This window comes from Chionomys nivalis, chromosome 13 (assembly GCF_950005125.1).
Source record: "Chionomys nivalis chromosome 13, mChiNiv1.1, whole genome shotgun sequence".
Classification (NCBI taxonomy): domain Eukaryota; kingdom Metazoa; phylum Chordata; class Mammalia; order Rodentia; family Cricetidae; genus Chionomys; species Chionomys nivalis.
This window is the reverse complement of record NC_080098.1, coordinates 25370394-25389283: the sequence shown is the minus strand read 5'-3', so window position 1 is coordinate 25389283 and position 18890 is coordinate 25370394. Positions and strand designations below refer to the sequence as shown.

The window sequence follows — 18890 nt, the reverse complement described above, 5'->3', positions numbered from 1 at the left end:
TGGCACAAACTGGAACTTTTATATTGCATTTCCAGTAACCAGGGTCCACGAGCAGACACCTGAAGTTCCAGCTGTCATGGAGGCAGATGTGAAAGATCAGTTCAGCCCGGGAGTTTAGTGACAGTCCTGATAACATAACAAAATTGAGAGACAAAGGGAAAAAAACCTCAATATTTAAACCAAGCTATTTTATCAAAACATCTCAGTTTCTGGCATGTTACAAACATCCAGGCAAAATTCCGCTAGAGCTGGGGAAAGGTTCTCAGGAAGGCAAGGCAATCATTCTCTGGACACAGCCAATCTCAAGGGTTTAAATGAGTGTTCAACCTCTGTAGCATACTGTGAATGAGAGCTTAGCTATTTTAAAAGAAAGAACAGAAACTTGCACTAAAATGGTATGTATTTTGTTCACTACTTTGGGGGCGAGTCGGTTCCCATGAATTGAGCACAGAGTCCTCCTTCCCCTTAATTCCAGCTCTCTCATGAAGAGCATTGAACAACTTTAGTTTATTAACTTTGTTTGCTTTTTGGAGATGAAGTCTTTCTCGGTGGCTCAGGTTACACTCTAACATAATTCATTGGCCTCAGCCTCTTGAGTGAACACCTTGCATTTCATTCAAACCTCACAGTGGCAAGCGACCATTGTCTTTTATTCTGTTTCATTTTGGATATTATCTTACATCCTATTATGCATGCATGCATGCATGTATGTATGTATGTATTTTTATTTATTTTGGAAAAAGAAGACTGGATCGAATCCGCATTCTAGGAAGGAGGTTAAACTCCCTGTTCCCTCGTTTCACTTTTAAATCTCTATCAACATTATTAATGTTAATTCTTTCCTAGTCCAGGGTCGCGCAGCGTCTCCCCGGTCTGCCTCTGGACACACCGACGTTGCCCTCTTACTTTGCTGCCGGCCAGGAGAGAAGGACCGTGACACCTGTTGTCAGGGAGGCGCAGACTCCACCTGCGCCCAGTCGCTCGGCTTCCGGCCGGCTTCCAGGCCCTCCAGGCCTTAGCGTCGATCTCGAGACTATCGCTCCGCTCCCACGGGGCGGAGCCTGCGCCTCCTCCCTCTCGGCATTCTGCTTGTGCTGCCTCGCCCCGGCGGCCGTCCAGCGAGAGGCGGAGCGAGTCCAAAATGGCGGCTCTCAGGCTGGCGCGCTCCGTGCTGCTGAGGCTTTGAGGTGGTCGTCCGGGGCCGGAGAGGGGACGATTTCCCCGGCACGGGGCCCCCAGAGAATGAATCGGGGGCTCTGCTGAGACGAGGCGGCGGGGCTGGAGAGCAGTGGCAGCAAAGGGCTGCGGTGGCGTCCACGCAGCGGGATGTGCGAGAGTTACTCCAGGTCGTTGTTGAGGGTCTCGGTGGCGCAGATCTGCCAGGCGCTGGGCTGGGACTCGGTGCAGCTCAGTGCCTGCCACCTCCTCACCGACGTCCTGCAGCGCTATCTGCAGCAGCTGGGCCGAGGCTGCCATCGCTACTCTGAACTCTGTGAGTACTGGGGCTGGCTTGCGGGAGGGCTGCCTCCAAGCCGGTCACGAGTGACACCTCCGCCCCCCCACCCCCGCGGCCCCCTTTGGGCGTCCCCTCCAGGGGTGGCGTCCGAATCCGGCTTCGGGATGGGCGATCCTCTAAGACTCCGATGGTCCTGGGCTTCCACCGTCCCCTGCGAACTCCAGTCATCCTTTAAGTACCTCTTCCTCATCCGCTAACTTCCCGCCACCAGCCGGGAAGCAGGGTCCCTGCTTGCATCTCTACACCCACTCACCTCTCCTGGTCCTGCCACGGTGCTGCGCTCTCTCTCATTGTCTCGGGTCGGCTGCGGCCAGAGCCACCCCAGAATGCTCTCCACCTCGCTCACCTTGGTCTTGTCTCCCATGCCCGCAAACTACTACAAGTACTTGTCACAGGCGCTCCGTCTACCGGCCGTTTCTTACAAGGCTGGCCATTCTGGAGCTCCTAACTATAGACTCGTTGACAGCTCTGCTCAGTCAGGGTCGTCGCCTCTCGTTTTCTCTCATCTGTTCGTTTCACAAACAGCATCTCCGCTTGCTACCTTTCAAGGCCAGCTTTGTCGATGTCGCTGAATAACTTTGACTAGCATCTTAGTTACGCACGGAGTCCCTCCTTTATGCCTTTATGTCAGTGTTGAGCCAAGTGTGAGGGGAGCCATCATAGGTGATTTACAAGGTTTCCCGAGTCATCAGGGCTGCATAGCTACTGGCTTTTAACTGAATGCCCAGTAGTATCTTTAAGCCAGGGAATATTTAATAATTTTAAACGTCTCTAAGAAACTACAGATCATTTTTATTGAAGTGTGAAGTCATGCGTGTGTGTTTGTGTTGTTTATGTGTGTTCTATTGGGAGTTACACCATTCATTTAAATTGCATGATATGATGGGGGTAGGGGACGCAGCGGTTTCGAGACAGGGTTTCTTAGTGTAGGCTTGACTGTCCTGGGACTAGCTCTGTAGACCAGGCTGACCTCAAATTTACAGAGATTCACCTGCCTTTGCCTCCCAAGTGCTGGGATTAAAGGCATGCGCTATCACCACTCAGCCCACATACAGGTTTTAAGGTAGTAAGTTGTAGAACTAATGTGTTTTATAAAGTACTTTGGTCTGCTAAATTAAGACCTATAGACTATACTTTTAAGACTCCAAATGCCATTCCTATCAAAATAATCAGATCCCAACATAAATCAGATCCTGTCCATGCTAAAAATCACATCCTGTCAATCATCCTTTAAAAAGTATTTTGATCATGTTCCGTTTGCTACCTTCTAAAAATTTTAGCAATGCACAGTTCCCTTTGTGAGCTCGTATTTTTTTCCTATCTTCTGTCAGCTTAACTACTAATCTGCAACCATGCTGTGGTGCCTGCCTTTTCCAGCACATTTGAAGCTGTCCAGTGCCATTCACGCCTTGTTTTACTGACTGTCCTTCTGGTCCACCAGCAGTATCACTTACATTTTGAGATTTACTTATCATTTGCTCAGTGCATTTTGTGTTATCAGCTGTCATAATCCTCTGCATGTTTCTCACGCGCTGTTTGTCATCTTGCTTTTTAATTGTGTGTGTGTGTGTGTGTGTGTGTGTATGTACCCTGTCCCAGGAGACAAATAAATTATATTTATACTTTGCATAAGTATCTAATGTGCTGATTGGAGCATCCTGATTGTATTTGTATTAACCTAGGGTGTGGCCAAAATAGTATAGAAACTCAGGAAACAGTTGCCTAGTAAATGAATGGATAGTCTACAAATAGTAGCTACTTACTGAATGAGTTCCTAAAATGCATTGTTTTGGAGTGCTTATTTTCCTACCCAGGGAATTCCAAAGTGGCATTCATTCATTAGCACCTTAAAAATATGCCATGCAGAATGATTTTTTAGTCTTTGCTTCTTTGCCTTCAAGACCCTCTTCCGGGCTGGAGAGATGGCTCAGAGGTTAAGAGCATTGCCTGCTCTTCCAAAGGTCCTGAGTTCAATTCCCAGCAACCACATGGTGGCTCACAACCATCTGTAATGAGATCTGATGCCCTTTTCTGGCCTGCAGGCGTACACACAGAATATTGTATACATAATAAATAAATAATAAATAACTATTTAAAAAAAAAAAAGACCCTCTTCCACAGATCTTGAGTATATTGTTACTGTTATGTTTAAGATAAATTATATTTTGTTACCTAGTTTTTGAGCTAAATGTACTGTACCTTTTTGGTTTTCAATATATCCCCTGAATACATAGTTACCGTTTATGTCAAAGTAGTCATGAATTTAAGCTTTCCAAAGTGGCCAAAGGATCATTGTGCTTTATTGTGAACCTCTTTCTTTTTCTATTGTGTTTTATTTTTGAGACAGGGTCTTTATACATAGTCTCAACTGTCCCAGAACTCTTTGTAGACCAGACTGGCCTCAAACTCACAGAGATCCACTTGTTTCTGCCTTATAAGTGCTGGTATTAAAGGCGTGGGCCATGACATCTGATGTGAACCATTCCTCAAATACCCATTTTTTTCTAAATAGTTTTCTTTTCCTCATCCCTTCAGACTCCCCTCCTTTATGAGAATATGATTGTCAGGTTCATTATTTTCCATTTAGGTTTGGTGACTTGTTAGAAATGCTTATTTAAGTAGACAGTTATAGATTGTAGGGTTGTAGACGATTCATTCATTTACTGGACAACTATTTCCTGAGTGTCTATATTATTTTGGCCCCACCTTAGGGTAATACAAATACAGTCAGTGTGCTCCAATCGGTTAGAACATTAGAATTTATGCAGAATATGAATACGATTAGTCTGTCTCCTGGGAAAGGGTATTCTAAGAAAGTTGTTCTGCCAGTGACATGTCAAGTCTGTAGCACTTGAAGCCACAGCCCTGCTTTATCTTCCTTTTGCCTTCCAAAGCTCCCTTGAGCTTTGGTTCACTCCTGTGCACCCGGAAGGTTGAGACAGGAGGATCACTGTGAGTTTGAGACTGACCTGTGCTACATAATGAATTCTGTGTCAGTGAATACTATGTCTAGAGCTTGTCTCAACAAATCACTCATGTTGAGCCACATCATAATAACTTTTTAGCTACCCTAGTCATGGATATTACATTATAAAAAATAAGCAATTCATAAACCTTAAATCACTTTAAAGAGTATATCACAATTTTTCTGTTTTGGCATTGGTTATAATGTTCCATTGTGCCTAATGTATAAATTAAAATCTAACATAGTTAAGCTATACAGAGGCAAAAGCTGTAGTTTATATGACTTTGGTACTGTTCATGGTTCCAGAATCCACTGGGGTTGCTGTAATGTCTTCCAAGGATAAAGGAGACCATTCTTCTGTTTGGTTTTTTGAGACAGGGTTTCTCTGTGTAGCCCTGTCTCTTAATGAAACTCACTCTGTAGACCAGGCTAGTTTTCATCTCAGAGATCTACCTGCCTCTGTCTCTAGTGCTGGGATTAAAGGTATGCACCACCACACCTGGTAGGCAGGAGACCATTTTTTACTGATAGAGTTATAGTAAAAATGCAGTGTTGAGGAAAAAAAGTTATCTGAACTCTTTGGCAAGAAAAGGGGTCGGGAGAGCAACAGAATTTCTTAGACTGAGACTATGAGACACATAGAATTTAAGATGGTTCTGTTTTCACACCAAAGACTTTAATGAGAAGAAGTGAAATGCATGTTTATTATTTAGTAAGAGGAAGAATGAGTATTTAATTTTTCTTTTTTGTGCATCACTGAAAATGTTTGGGTTTTTCTGTTATTTGTTTTTTTTGGGGGGGGGGATAGGGCAGTTCTCTACATACCTCTGGCTGTCCTTGAATTTGTCATATATACAAGGTTGGCCTCAAACTCACAGAGCTTCTTGAGTGCTGGGACTAAAGGTGTGTACCATGCTTGGCAGTTAGCTTTGTATTATTTAAACAATGTAATATTCTGTTTAAAATCTAAAAATTTTTTCCTGTAACTAGGGTTTAAATAAGTAATATATTTCATTTCAAACTGTGTATTTATATATATTTTTAATATTTTGAAAATAATCGTGGATTTTCTTTCCAGTGATATGATTTGTTTTTGACTTTGTTTCAGATGGCCGAACAGACCCCATTTTGGATGATGTTGGTGAAGCTTTCCAACTTATGGGGGTTAATCTGCATGAACTAGAGGACTATATTCATAATATTGAACCTGTCACCTTCCCACATCAAATTCCCTCATTTCCTGTTAGCAAGAACAATGTCCTTCAGTTTCCTCAACCCGGAAGTAAAGATGCAGAGGAAAGAAAAGACTACATTCCCGATTACCTGCCGCCCATTGTGTCTTCTCAAGAAGGTTTGTGCCCTTTAATTGTCCTGCATTAGTGACTGCTTTGATGGGGTTTTCGTCTCCTTAGCTTCTCATACTCTACTAGCACAGACATCCCACAAGTTCAGTCTCTGTTTTAAAGTGATTTACAGATTATTCTAACCCTTTACTGGATATGCTTGCGGCTGGTGTTATCAGGCAGTCATGGCGTGATCAAGGTCCTTTGTAACGTGTAGATAGGCGAGAACAGAGTGTGACCACACAGAATCTTCTTGGTACATGTATTACACAAGTTAGAAGACCTTTGAAACAAAAAAGAAACTTAGGTATCTCCTCTCCTCCCGTTATTTGATTACTGAAGAGCTGAATGCACCACTGTATGCATGGGGATAATGAGTGCATTGTGAGCACTTGCTGATATGAGGCCTGGCTCTCTTGTTTTGTTCTTTTTTTCCCCCCTCTCAGCATGAGTAGAAATAATTTCCTCTGGGTCATTTAGAACTTTTGGTTATACAGAGGATGGAGATGTAGCTCAGTTGGTAGAGTGCTTTTTTGTATAGGAAGCTTTGAGTTCAACCCCAAGTGCTGTATAAGATCAGGTGTGATGGCACGTGCTTGTAAAGCCGGTACTTGGGAGGTAAAAGAAGGAGGATCAGAAATTCAAGGTCATCCGAGGCTACGTGGTGAGTTAAGGCCAGCGTGGCCTACATGAGACCCTGTCTCAAAGAAAAGAAGGCAGGCAGGCAAGCAGCTGACTGGCTGGAAGGAAGGCTAGTTGGTTTACAGGCTAAACAGATTCACAGAGACAGAAACTGAATCATATTTACTAAGGCTGTGGGAAGTAAGGAATGGTGATTTATGTTTAATGAGAACAGTTTGTGTTTGGGAAGACAATACATTGTAGAGATTGATGGTGGTGATGGTTTCATGAGAATGTGAATAGACTCGGTACCCACAGAACTGTATCACTAGAAGTGGTTAAATGTCCTATGCGTGGACTCATGCAGTGTTTATACTTTGTGAGTGGCCTATTTCACTTAGCATAATTTCTTTATGCTTTGTCTCCAGTGTTCGTGGGTTAAAATTGTCCTGTTTGTTTTGTTTTGTTTTTGCTTATTGAGACATAGTTCTGGCTGTCCTGGAACTCACTGTGTAGACCAGGCTGAACTTGGACTCAGAGATCCTTCTATCTCCACCTTCTGGAGTGCTGGGATTAAAGTTAGGCACCACCATGCCTGGTGCATTATCCTGTTTTTAAGGCTGGGTGGTGTGACATTTGCATATTCCACATCTATTTCAGCACTTTAATAGAGCTCGGTTGTTTTTACCTCTGCTTTCTGTGAGTAAGGCTGTTAGGACCATGTGAGTACGGAGTGTAAATCCTTGTCTATGTCTGTGCCTTCAGGTTTCTTGTGTGTACACCCAGAAATGGACATGCTGTGTTGGAATGAAATATAGAATACAGAATCTTGCTTGGTTGAGTGCTGGGGTTTGCACATGCTTCTACGCTGAGCAACCCATCCACTTGTTAAGTTTTACTTTATTATTTTTTATTTGTGTGTATGTGTGTGTGTGTATGTGTGTGTGTGTGTGTGAGTGTGAGAGAGAGAGAGAGAGAGACAGAGAGAGAGAGACCACAGCATGTGTGTAGAAATCAGTATTGATTCTTTCCTTCAATTTTGTGGGTCCTGGGCATCAAAGCCAGGTCATCAGGCTTAACAACTCGCTCACTAACCTGCTGAGCCATCTCTGCTACTCTAGTGTATATATCATTTTTGAGAAACCATACTACTACTTTCCAAAGCAGCTGGCATCGTTTACCTTCCAGCCAGGAATGATCAAAGCTGCAGTTTCTTACAGTTCCATTTGTATATCTCTTGTTCCCCTAGCCTTTGAAGTGTTAGGTGCTTGTTTCATGGACTAGGCTTAAGCTTGGAGTAAGGTGTTTTACAATTCATGTGGTCATGCTGCCTATCTGAAAACTGGACAAGCATTGGAGTTGTAGAGCTTCTTGTGTACTGATGAGTTGCTGCTAGATCCTGGCTCTAGTGTGCAGTGTGTTCCCCTGAGAAGTACTGGGGCTGTAATGCGTTGTTCTGAAAACGAAGCCCATTCATATTGGCAGTCGTCATGGTAGACAAGGAAAGTACTTGGCGTAAGCTTTCTTTTCTTGGGAGGTGGTGATGTATGTGAATATGGTTAGAATTGGTGTGCGGGCATGTGCATGCCTGAGGAAGCCAGAGGAAGATGTCAGACGTCCTGCTTTTCAGTGTCTGCCTTATTCCCTTGCTGAGGCATGGCTTTACGCTGAACCCAGAGTTTGCTGGGTTTTGGCTGGCCTGACCGGCCAGTGATCCTCTTTTTTCCCCTGTAGCCCATAGTACTAGGGTTACCGGTATGCATGCTTTACCCAGCGTTTTACAGGGTGCTGGGTATCCAGGCTTAGGTACTCGTTCTTGCCCAGCAAGCACGCTCACCTCCTGGACTATCTGTCTCCCCTTCACTGTAACTTTCTAAAGTTATCATCACTCTCTGGTCTGAGCCTGTTATGAGACAGACTGTGCTTACTAGCTCAGCACTTTCTCTTCAAGATCTTGGGGGGGGGGGGTCTTGTGGAGGATACTGACCAGAGTCAGGAGTTAGTGGTACAGGGCTGAGAGTGGTAGATCCATCGGTGGGTGTTCGTGATGGAGTGAGGCATCACCTGTCCTGCCAGACCTCTCAGAAGTCCCTGCTCTCTTCCCTCTGTGCCAGCGCTGTTCTCTCAGACTGTGAGTCTAGGCTGTACCTCTGCCACTGCCAATGAGCATGCTGCTCATCTCTGCCTCTGATCATTATGACCTTTATTTACTGTTGGGAAAATCTAACTTCAATGCAATTCTTTTTAAACCCTTTATTGTTTAGTGATGATTTTTTTTTTACCTTAGAAAGCTACTTTTGTTATATCTGCTTTAAACGGAAATTATTTACTTTTAAAATGTAACTAGTGCTTTTAAATACTAATACTAATGAAGGATTTTGGGGTGGGACAGTGACCAGATAATAATTGGATTGACTAGAATTCTATTGTCTCCTAAAGGCTGAGTCTGGTGGTCCTGGAATTTCTTTATTATTGCTGTCAATAAATGTGGTTACTTAAATATCCAAGATATCTTTGTGAAGATAGTACTAAGAATCCATGACATGTCCTTTCATCTTGTGAAAATGAGCCCATGTATGTCTGTGAAGTTTTTATCTCCTAGTGTACTTAGTAGTACCCAAAGTTTGTCCTTGTGTTCTGAAAACATGGATGAAACTCAAATGCTGAGAAGAAACAAGAAATTAGAGGAAGAAACTTAAAAAATGATATTAATATTAGTAATCAGTACATCAATTTTTAAAAAAATTCTCTCTATTTCTCTCTATTTATTTATTTAGCCTTAAACTCAGAGATCCACCTGCCTCTGCAGTGCTGGGATTAAAGGTGTGTGCCACCACCACCTGGCTCATCATTGGTTTTTAAAATGATGTGATCATGAGTGTCATATTAGTGAATAAGATAGGGGCTAAGTTAACAACCAAGATTTTACATACATTGTCATGTGCACGGCATTGACTGATCCGGAATTGTCCACCGACCCGCTCCCTCCCTCTGTGTAGTTGTTTTGTTTATTTGTTTTGGGGGTTGGTCTTTCCTGTTTTCTTTGATGTAGTTAGGGTTCTTATACTATAGCCCAAGTGAGCATGGGCTTCAGTATGTAGCCCAGGCTGGCTTTAAACTGATAAACAACCTTCTCTGGCACTGGGATTGCAGGTATCTTTTTTAGCTTCAAAACTTAATAAGCCCATGTTCATTGTACCTTTTAAACTTTCTAAATTGAACATTTTTACAGTTTTCTTATCTACTACCCATGAGACTGCCTACTTAGTAGTTAAGTTGCTTTATAATTTAAGGAGGAAGGGTTCTTTTAAGAATTGGCCTTATCCACAACCCTAGAGAACCTAGATAACAAAGAGGACCCTAAGAGAGACATACATGGATCTACATAGGAAGAAGAAAAAGACATCTCCTGAGCAAATTGGGAGCATCGGAGTCACAGGAGTGGGTAGAAGGGGAGGGAAAGAAAGGGACGGGAGGGGAGAGAAATGTATAGCTCAATAAAAAATTAAAATTAAAAAAGAATTAATTAAGAAATAAAAAGAATTTGGCAAAAAAAAAAAAAAAGAATTGGATTTATGCAGGGCAGTGATGGTACACACCTTTAATATTATCACTCAGGAGGCGGATCTGTATGAGTTCTAAGACAGCTAGAGCTATACAGAGAAATCCTGTCTCGAAAAACCAAAGGGGAGGGGGAGAACTGGATTGATGAGACTAAAGTAGTAGTTAGAACAAATGAATAAGAGGCAAGAAATTTGGACACAGGAAAACATGGATTTGTTTTCCTTTATTTTTATTTGATGTAATAAAATTCTTTTTTGTTTGCTTGTTTGTTTTTTTGAGACAGGGTTTCTTTGGAATCTGTCCTAGAACTAGCTCTTGTAGACCAGGCTGGCCTTGAACTCACAGAGATCTGCTTGCCTTTGCCTCCCGAGTACTGGGATTAAAGGTGAGTTACCACCTGGCCATGTAATAAAATTCTTATAAAGTTATGGTTATCGTATTTTAATGCTGCCAAATAACTTTAGTTAAAATATTAGTTTTATAGTAAGTGAAAATACATGAGTAAAAAAGAAACATTGTATTTTCTGGATTATTTGGAGCAAAATGATCTCACTTAAATTTTTTTTCATTAGAAACCATAAATTTAACTGGATGTGGTGGTGCATCATGCCTTTAGTCATGGGAGGCAGACCCAGGCAGACCTTTGAGTTCAAGGTCAGCCTGTTCTACAATGTGAATTTCAGGATGGCCAGGGCTACCCAGAGAACCTGTTTTAAAAAACCAAGGGTTGGGGGAGAAAAAAGAAAGAAAAAAGAAGTCAAAACATTTAAAAGGGAAGTGCTGCATTTATTTATTTTAATTATTATTTTATGTGTATGGGTGTTTACTGCCTGTGTGTATGTATGCATGAGTGCTCAGTCCCTATAGATGTCACCAGATTCCCTGGAGCTAGGGATATGAACAGTTATAAGCTGCCATGTGAATGCAAGTGGCCTTAACTTCTGAGCTCTGTTTTACTTACTTATTTGAGATAGGGTCTCTCTTCATTGCCTAGGCTGGTCTTGAGCTCCAGGTCTAAGTGAGTCCCCACTAAAAGTGTACAAGAGTTGCCTTCTCACACATCATTGCCACACTTTTGCATTATCTGTCTGGTAATAGCCTTTCTTAACCAGTGTGAGATAATGTGAGTTCAGTTTGTATTTCCTTAAAGATTAATGATGTTGAGCACATTTAAATGTATATGTTAATATTCATGTATCTTCTTAGAGATACCCATTGCAGTCATACAGATATCTCCAGTTCAAGATCAGGACTATAGGGATTTTACTTTTTATGTTATATCAATATGTGTTTTATGTAAACTAACAGTCCCAGTTCTCAGGGATAATGAAGATCATAGCATTAGAATATTCTATAATTGCTCATTTTCTTATATCAGAGTACTGTCATTTATGATTACTAAAGCAGGTAAATACATTCTGTATTGTTTTGTTTGCACACACTGTCATATCCATATGTAGAGAAAGCTGTGCTGTGTATACACTGCCAGGTCATCGAGCTGCTTTCTTATGGTTTCCATTTTGTTGGCCATTTTTTGAGTGTCTGTTGTTTGAGTTGAGATGTTATTTTTGGTATTTAATCACCTTTTGCTTTAAAAATTCTAAGTGTGGCTACAGATGTGCCTTTGAATTACTGTGGAGTTACATCCTCATGAACGTAGTATAACTTGAACATATCATAAATTAAAATGTATGTATAATCTCAGAGCTCCTGAAGAAAATTCCGTTTACTCAGTGACCTGGGTGTGGGACTTCTTCACTTTGCCCAGCATCTGAAGAAAGTGTTGAACATCTGAACCTCGAAGTACAATGCCTCCTTTGCCATCATCACTTCTAAAAATCCTAAGCTGAACCATTGTTTGTCAAGTCTGCCTGTAGCTTTGGTGACCTTCTTGGAGGTTCAAGGTAGTTTCTCCAGCTTCACAGTGCGCCCTCTTCTGTTGCTTTTGTGTAATGCCCCCAAATACTGTAACTTTTCCATTTCTGTTTCCCAGGTTTTTACCTGGATCTTTCCTTTCCCTTCAAGTTAGCTTTTCTAGTGCTCTTAAAAGATTAAAGTCTATGTATTACGTGAAATTATAATTTGGAACTATTGATGGAAAGCAAATTTGTGCCCAAACTGTAAATATTGGGGTTTTTAACTTAGTGAACAATAAAGATGAAGATGGATGGATTTTGTTTTTTAAAGTGTGTGGGGTAAGATGGTTCAGTTGGTAAATGCTGGTATTGTTGAGTGGGGAGACATCCAGGGATGTGGTACTTCTGAAGACCTAATAGACCTCCTTGTAGCTATCCTAGGAAAGGAGAATGATCATAGGAAAGAGCACAGTTGGAGGATGTTTCATAAATAAGATTTGGTTATAGAGTTGTTCTAGAGAATTTACTACACAGAGAGCCAAGATTTCATAGTTGGGAGACTGTGGGTGATCAGATATGTAACTACCCAGACCTTAAAGAAATTGGCCAGATGTTGAGTTCAAGTTTATAGTAAGAGGATATTCTGACACCTTTTATGCTTTTTGTAAAGATAGGAGTCAGATAGAGTTTAAGATTATGCAATATGCCAAGAACCGTGGGCCCAATGCAGGCAAAGGTGTTTGTTATGAACAGCAGATATGCTTGCTGTACTGCAGATGGGTGGAGATCTGGACAGCTGACTGGGTGTCTTCCATGTGCCGGACATCCACTGGGACCCAGGTTCTCACTCATCTCTTGGTTTAGTGAAGTATTTAGAGATGGCCCTGCTCTCACTGAAGGACAGTGACCTCACATTGTTTCTGTTGTTTTTCTGAGGTAGGGTCTCGCCATGTAACCAAGGCTAGCCTGAACTTGCAATCTTTCTACCTCCATTGCCTGAGTACTAGGACACTGGCATATGCCACTGGGTCTGGCTCTTTCAGTTTGTAAGTAGAAATCGCTAAAAGTCTGAAGTCAGTTTTGTCACAGAAGATTAGGTGTTAATCTTGAAGTTTTGGGGTTAAAGTTTTAAGTTATCTAACTACATTTGCATCTGATGCTATAGTATCTGCTGTTGCCACGTGATATTTGCTGTCCTGATGATAGCTTGGCATTTATTGCAACAGGACAGTGCAAAGTCATTGTTTTTTTCTCTCTCAAATATGATAGACCTGGTAAATGGAAATAATTATGATAGAAGTGGGAAAATTATTTGATCTGGTAAATTGGGGGATAATTACTTTCTTGGGATTTTAATTGAATGACATAGGTTATCTTACTGTAGGTCTTGGGTGTGTTTTTCTGAAAATAGACTCCCATTTACATTATTTTTCCTGAAAATCTATAGTGGGTATGATGATTTACATAACACATAACTTCAAGACCACAATGCAGCAAGTACATCTGTGATTAGTCTTCCCCTGAGTCTTTCTAACCTGGGAGTAACAACACCATATAAATGAGGCACATAGTAGGGCTTTGTTTGCTTCTGCTGGGGGATTCCTCTGCGTTCTGCCTGAGGGAGTTCTACTGCATCTCTTCCACAGAAGCTTCTGTGCACTTCCACAGACCAGAGAGTAACTTGGTCTTGGGAAGGTAGTTAGTCCTGCAAGAAAAATGGAGATCTGTGCAAATGTATTTTTACTTTCCATATTTGCTTTTCACTGCTTTGTAATAATAGACTTATTTTTAGGGATTGTTTCTTTTATATTTTTTAGTTTTTTGAAACCCAAGAATATAGTTAATATATTTTTATTTAGGAATATTTGAATATAATTTACATCTTATTTTACCATAGGAGGGAAATAGGTAATGCTTCTTTTTTTTTTAAATATTTATTTATTTATTTATTATGTATACAATATTCTGCCTCCATGTATGCCTGAAGGCCAGAAGAGGGCACCAGACCTCTTTACAGATGGTTGTGAGCCACCATGTGGTTGCTGGGAATTGAACTCAGGACCTTTGGAAGAGCAGGCAATGCTCTTAACCGCTGAGCCACCTCTCCAGCCCTAGGTAATGCTTCTTGTCCCTGCTGTACTCTGTCTTTGCCTCTCTCTTTCTGTCTCTCTCTATCTTTTTTTTTTTTTTTTTTTTTTGGTTTTTCTAGACAGGGTTTCTCTGTGGCTTTGGTGCCTGTCCTGGAACTAGCTCTTGTAGACCAGGCTGGTCTCGAACTCACAGAGATCCGCCTGTCTCTGCCTCCCAAGTGCTGGGATTAAAGGCGTGCACCACCACCGCCCGGCTCTCTGTCTCTCTTTCTTGTTCTTGCTTTATTTCACTCTATGACAAGTTTTGTTATGGTGCTAATTAAATTTTGGCAGTTGGTGCATTGTATATTGCAATACCCTATGTGTAAGGTACACACTTTCCCCTTATTTCATCAGACTTAGCTTCAACTAACAACTAACAATTTTTGTTTGTTTGTGTGTTTTTTTTTTTTTTTTTTTTTTTGATTTTTCGAGACAGGGTTTCTCCGTGGCTTTTGGTTCCTGTCCTGGAACTAGCTCTTCTAGATTAGGCTGGCCTCGAACTCACAGAGATCTGCCTGCCTCTGCCTCCCGAGTGCTGGGATTAAAGGCGTGCGCCACCATCGTCCGGCTTTGTTTGTGTGTTTGTTTGATATTTTTGTTACTGCTTTTTGAGACTGGGTTTCTCTATGTAGCCCTGGCTGCCTGGAACTTGCTCTGTTGACCAGGTTGGCCTTGAGCTCATAGAGACTCACCAGCCTCTTCCTCCCCATGGACTGGGATTAAAGGTGTGTGCCACCACTGCCAGGCTCAACTAACAATTTTTAATAAAATGTTATATGTACAAAATATAAAGTTTCGGTATGTACTGATACTGCTAGTAATATTCTTACTTGTTTTATTCTCATTGGAGCTGTGATGCACTGTAGTGTAAGGAAGAAGATAAGCCCTTTTCTAGTGTGGCGGTGACTGCAGTTCAGTAGGAGGCACCCTTTCCTTTCTTGTTAGTATCAATGAGTATCCTATCAAAGGCCAGAATGTTTTAGAGATTGTGAGTACAAGCAGCATCAGCTGTTTATTCACAGCTTTTTAGACCTTCTCATTTCCATTTTCCCACTTAGCTCTTTGGAATTTCGCTGGGATGATAACATGTAAATCTGTTGAATTTGTGTCCACCTTGAGGAAACATCTGCATCTAGAACAGATTCCTCGTCCTTTCAGAAGTCAAGTTGCCTTTCCAAAGCTTAAAATTCCTATCCATTGTTTCTTATATGCTTTATTTTTAAACATTATCACCCAAGTTCCAGGGCACATTAGACTCGTTTCTCCCATGCTAAAGCAGCAGACTTCCTTATTTATGCTGCTCCTCTTTCCCGCTTTGTGACAGAGTATTTGAGTGACTGGAGCCGTGTCTCTTCCCTTCATAGATTCCACATGTGGGTGGTGTTTATTGTGTCCATGTATTTCTTTATTTTTTTGTGCATTTTGAACAATATACCTCAATTTACGTAGCTAGTCTCATATCGTTGGGCATTTTCCTTATTTTGAAATGTCTTGGCTTCACAACATAGCTCCTCGTGTACATTCTTCTTTCATATTATTTCCTTATGACAGATTCTCAGGTCAAAGGTATAAACATGTTTATGATTTTTGACACATCTTGTACTCTGGTTTCAAAAAGAGTTGTGTCAGTTTACAGAGCCACAATGAATGTGGGATTGGGCCACATTCCAGCGCTCTCACTAAATGCATGTCAAAGTCTCTCTTTCCCCCTGGTAGCCTAGAGTAAACATTTTTGGAGACAGGGTCATTTGTTTTTCAAGCTTTAACTTAAAAGGTAAGAACTAATGAAAATTTTAGCACCCCTGACCCTGGCTAGAATTGTGGCCACTGATATAATTTTAATGTCTTTGAGGTCCTATATACTTCTGTAAGTTTACACACACATGTGTGTGCAGTGCCCATTTTACTGTAGCTTATCATATATGATTTTACATGTTGCATTTTCCATGTGATTAATTCACACCTATTCTGTACTAGCCACTGACTATTTTCTGGCTGCTGGGAAGTTGTGAGTCCTAGGTTTACGGTAAATGTATAAAATCGACTGAAGTGGACTAGTTAGTCATGATCAGCTGTAGATGGAAGATTGTGATTGAGATATGTAATATTATGGAGTTACGCAAGTATGTTGGGTAATTTTATCTGGAATGCTTACTTAGTAAATATTTGAGCATATATACCTAAGGAATTAGCCACGCAGATTTAAAGTGAAGGTTGAGAAGTCTCTAAGATACAGGTAAAGAATATGGTTCTGTGTTGCTGGATAGTCTCTCCAGCCACTATTGTAAATGGTCACACAACAGGCCATCCCTGTGTGAAACACTCACAGCTCCATTAACACAGGGTAGCCATTCATTTCATCCTCAGCTGAGCCTTCTGATTAGGTAGATGATTTATTGACGTTTTCTGCTTTTATGTTTTTTCTTTTCTTTTTTCTCATGAGACAGTGTCTCATCTATCCCAGGTGGCCCTGTACACAGCCATTTTTTAAATTTTTTTTTTTTTTCTGATTTTTCGAGACAGGGTTTCTCTGTAGCTTTGGTGCCTGTCCCGGAACTAGCTCTTGTAGACCAGGCTGGCCTCGAACTCCCAGAGATCCGCCTGCCTCTGCCTCCCGAGTGCTAGGATTAAAGGCGTGCGCCACCACCGCCCGGCAAATTTTTTTATTTGTAGGAACATACAAGTATAGTCTCTCTTATCATTCAACAAGAAAGATTTTATCATACAGGAAGACTCTTAGGACAAGAACCTAAATTTTCTTTCTTTGAAAAGGTATGTAACAGTATGAAAGTATTTTATACAACAGTATTTACATAGTAATGGTTAATATATTTTATAGTAAAACATTATTTTATTGATTTTTAAAAATATTGTGTGTGTGCACATGTGTGCACAGGTACACTTTGAGATCCGAAGAGGGCGTTGGATTTCCTGGAGCTGAAGTTACAGGCTATTATCAGTTGCCTTATAAGGATGCTGAGAACTGAACTGTGGTCCTCCACAAGAGCAGCAAGTGCTCTTAATCATTGGGCCATCCCTCTCCAGCCTTGTAGTAAAATCTCTAATAAAATTGTTTTCTTTGTCCTTTATACATGCTTCTATAAATTATACACAAAATGAATTTTAAGATGTAAAGATTACATCAGATCTGTTTGCTAAATGGCAAGGACTGTGTTTCCTAACATAGGGAGGGTTAAAGTGAGAAAGGAAAAACCAGACTTGTCAGATCTAATGGTATTGTTGCAATTTAGCACCTCTCTTCAGTGTCCAGCCCTAATTGTGGCCGACAGACACAACTGGGAATAGAAAAAAAAATGGTAGCTCTGGAGCAGTCGTCAGTGGAATGAAAACTCAGGAAGTCCCAGCACCGTGGTAAAGGAGAAAAGCTCATTTCTCATTTCCTTTCATGCACAGTGTGTTCAGATTAACTTTAAAGGGGCATGAGAGGTAGGTCAGAAGATTTTGTCTACAATTGAGTACTACCTGTGTGTGGAGCCCATCTCAGCAGGCATCCAGTCACCAGCTAACAAGCCTTGCCAGGCCTCTTGACAACTGCCAGATATCCTGTTGCAAATTAAATATGAAACAGGGATGGACTTAGTTTCACATTTGAAGGATTTCTTTAAGTTCAAATGAAGTTGTTGGTGCATGCATTTTTATTAAAGCTGGCTTTGTTGAGAAGGAAGGGATAGCTTGACTGTCTCTGTGGTGTTATAGAAAATACTGTGGGAAAACGAATGCCATTCAGTTCTGTACCTTTCCATGTCTATGTGGCGCATTCAACAGTTCTCCTTGTTAATATCCAGGGTCGGCAAGCCCACAAAAATGCAGTCTGTTAGCGAACTTGTTTGTAGTTTTCAACAAATGTTTCATAGCAGAGTTCTTTTAAAGCTTTTCTTTTTCAATTTTTTCTTTCTGTGTCTTAGTAGTAACAAGAATAAAACATGGTGGGTTAGATTTAGACCTTGAGGGGCAAGAGGCTGGATTCTGGGTTTGAAGAAATGTTATCTGTAAAAACAGCATCTGTTGGGGACCACAGAGACAGCTGACCCGAGCTAGTGGGAGGGAGCTCACTGACTCTGGACTGACAGCTGGGGAACCTGTATAGGACCAAACTAGGTCCTCTGAATGTGGGTGACAGTTGTGTGACTGGGGCAGTTTGTGGGGACACTGGCAGTGAGAGCAGGATTTATCTCCAGTGACTGCACTGGCTCTTTGGAGCCTGGTCCCGATGGTGGGAACCTTGTCAGCCTCGATACAGGGTTGCAGGAGGGGCTTGGTCCTGCCTCAACTTGATATGCCAGACTTTGTTGACTCCCCATGGGAGCCTTACCCTTTCTGAGGAGTGTTTGGGGGGCTGGGTAGGGAGGTGGAGGAGGGAAGAGGGGAGGGGGAACAGTGATTGGTATGTAAAATGAAAAGAAAACTTTTAAATAAAAATTAAAAAAAAACAACAGCATCTGTGTGCCCGACTGAAGTACCATAAATGCATCCAAGGGTTTCTGCACACTAACCCTTCATTTACATATTTTATCTGTATTTACTTTTTCCCTATTTAAAAATTCAGTAAAACTCACCCTCCTCATACACAGTGCTGGGAGTCTTTCCTGAACCTACTACAGCAGCTGAAATAGAACTTTATCACACCTGATGAGGGATTGCACCTAAGGCTGCTTGCATGCAGGGCCATGCTCTACTACTGAGAGCTATCCCCAACCCTCGTGTGTGTGTGTGTGTGTGTGTGTGTGTGTGTGTGTGTGTGTGAGAGAGAGAGAGAGAGAGAGAGAGAGAGAGAGAGAGAGAGAGAGAGAGCGCGCGAGCACAGCCTCAGGAGTCAATCTATGCTTTCTTCCTTTTCGCTTCTGGGAATGAAAGATGTTTACTTCTGGGAAT

The 18890-nt window shown here is 41.5% G+C and overlaps 1 protein-coding gene across 1 annotated transcript in view; it reads left to right on the top strand.

The window, feature by feature from the left end:
- Positions 1-1132: 1132 nt before the first annotated feature.
- The window catches only part of Taf3 (TATA-box binding protein associated factor 3), a 148124-nt gene continuing 130366 nt past the window's right edge, over positions 1133-18890 (top strand). The window contains exons 1-2 of the mRNA XM_057788053.1: positions 1133-1492; positions 5590-5832. Of these exons, the coding sequence (XP_057644036.1) occupies positions 1327-1492; positions 5590-5832 (409 nt within the window). The 5' untranslated portion in view covers positions 1133-1326. The remainder of the gene's footprint in view (positions 1493-5589; positions 5833-18890) is intronic.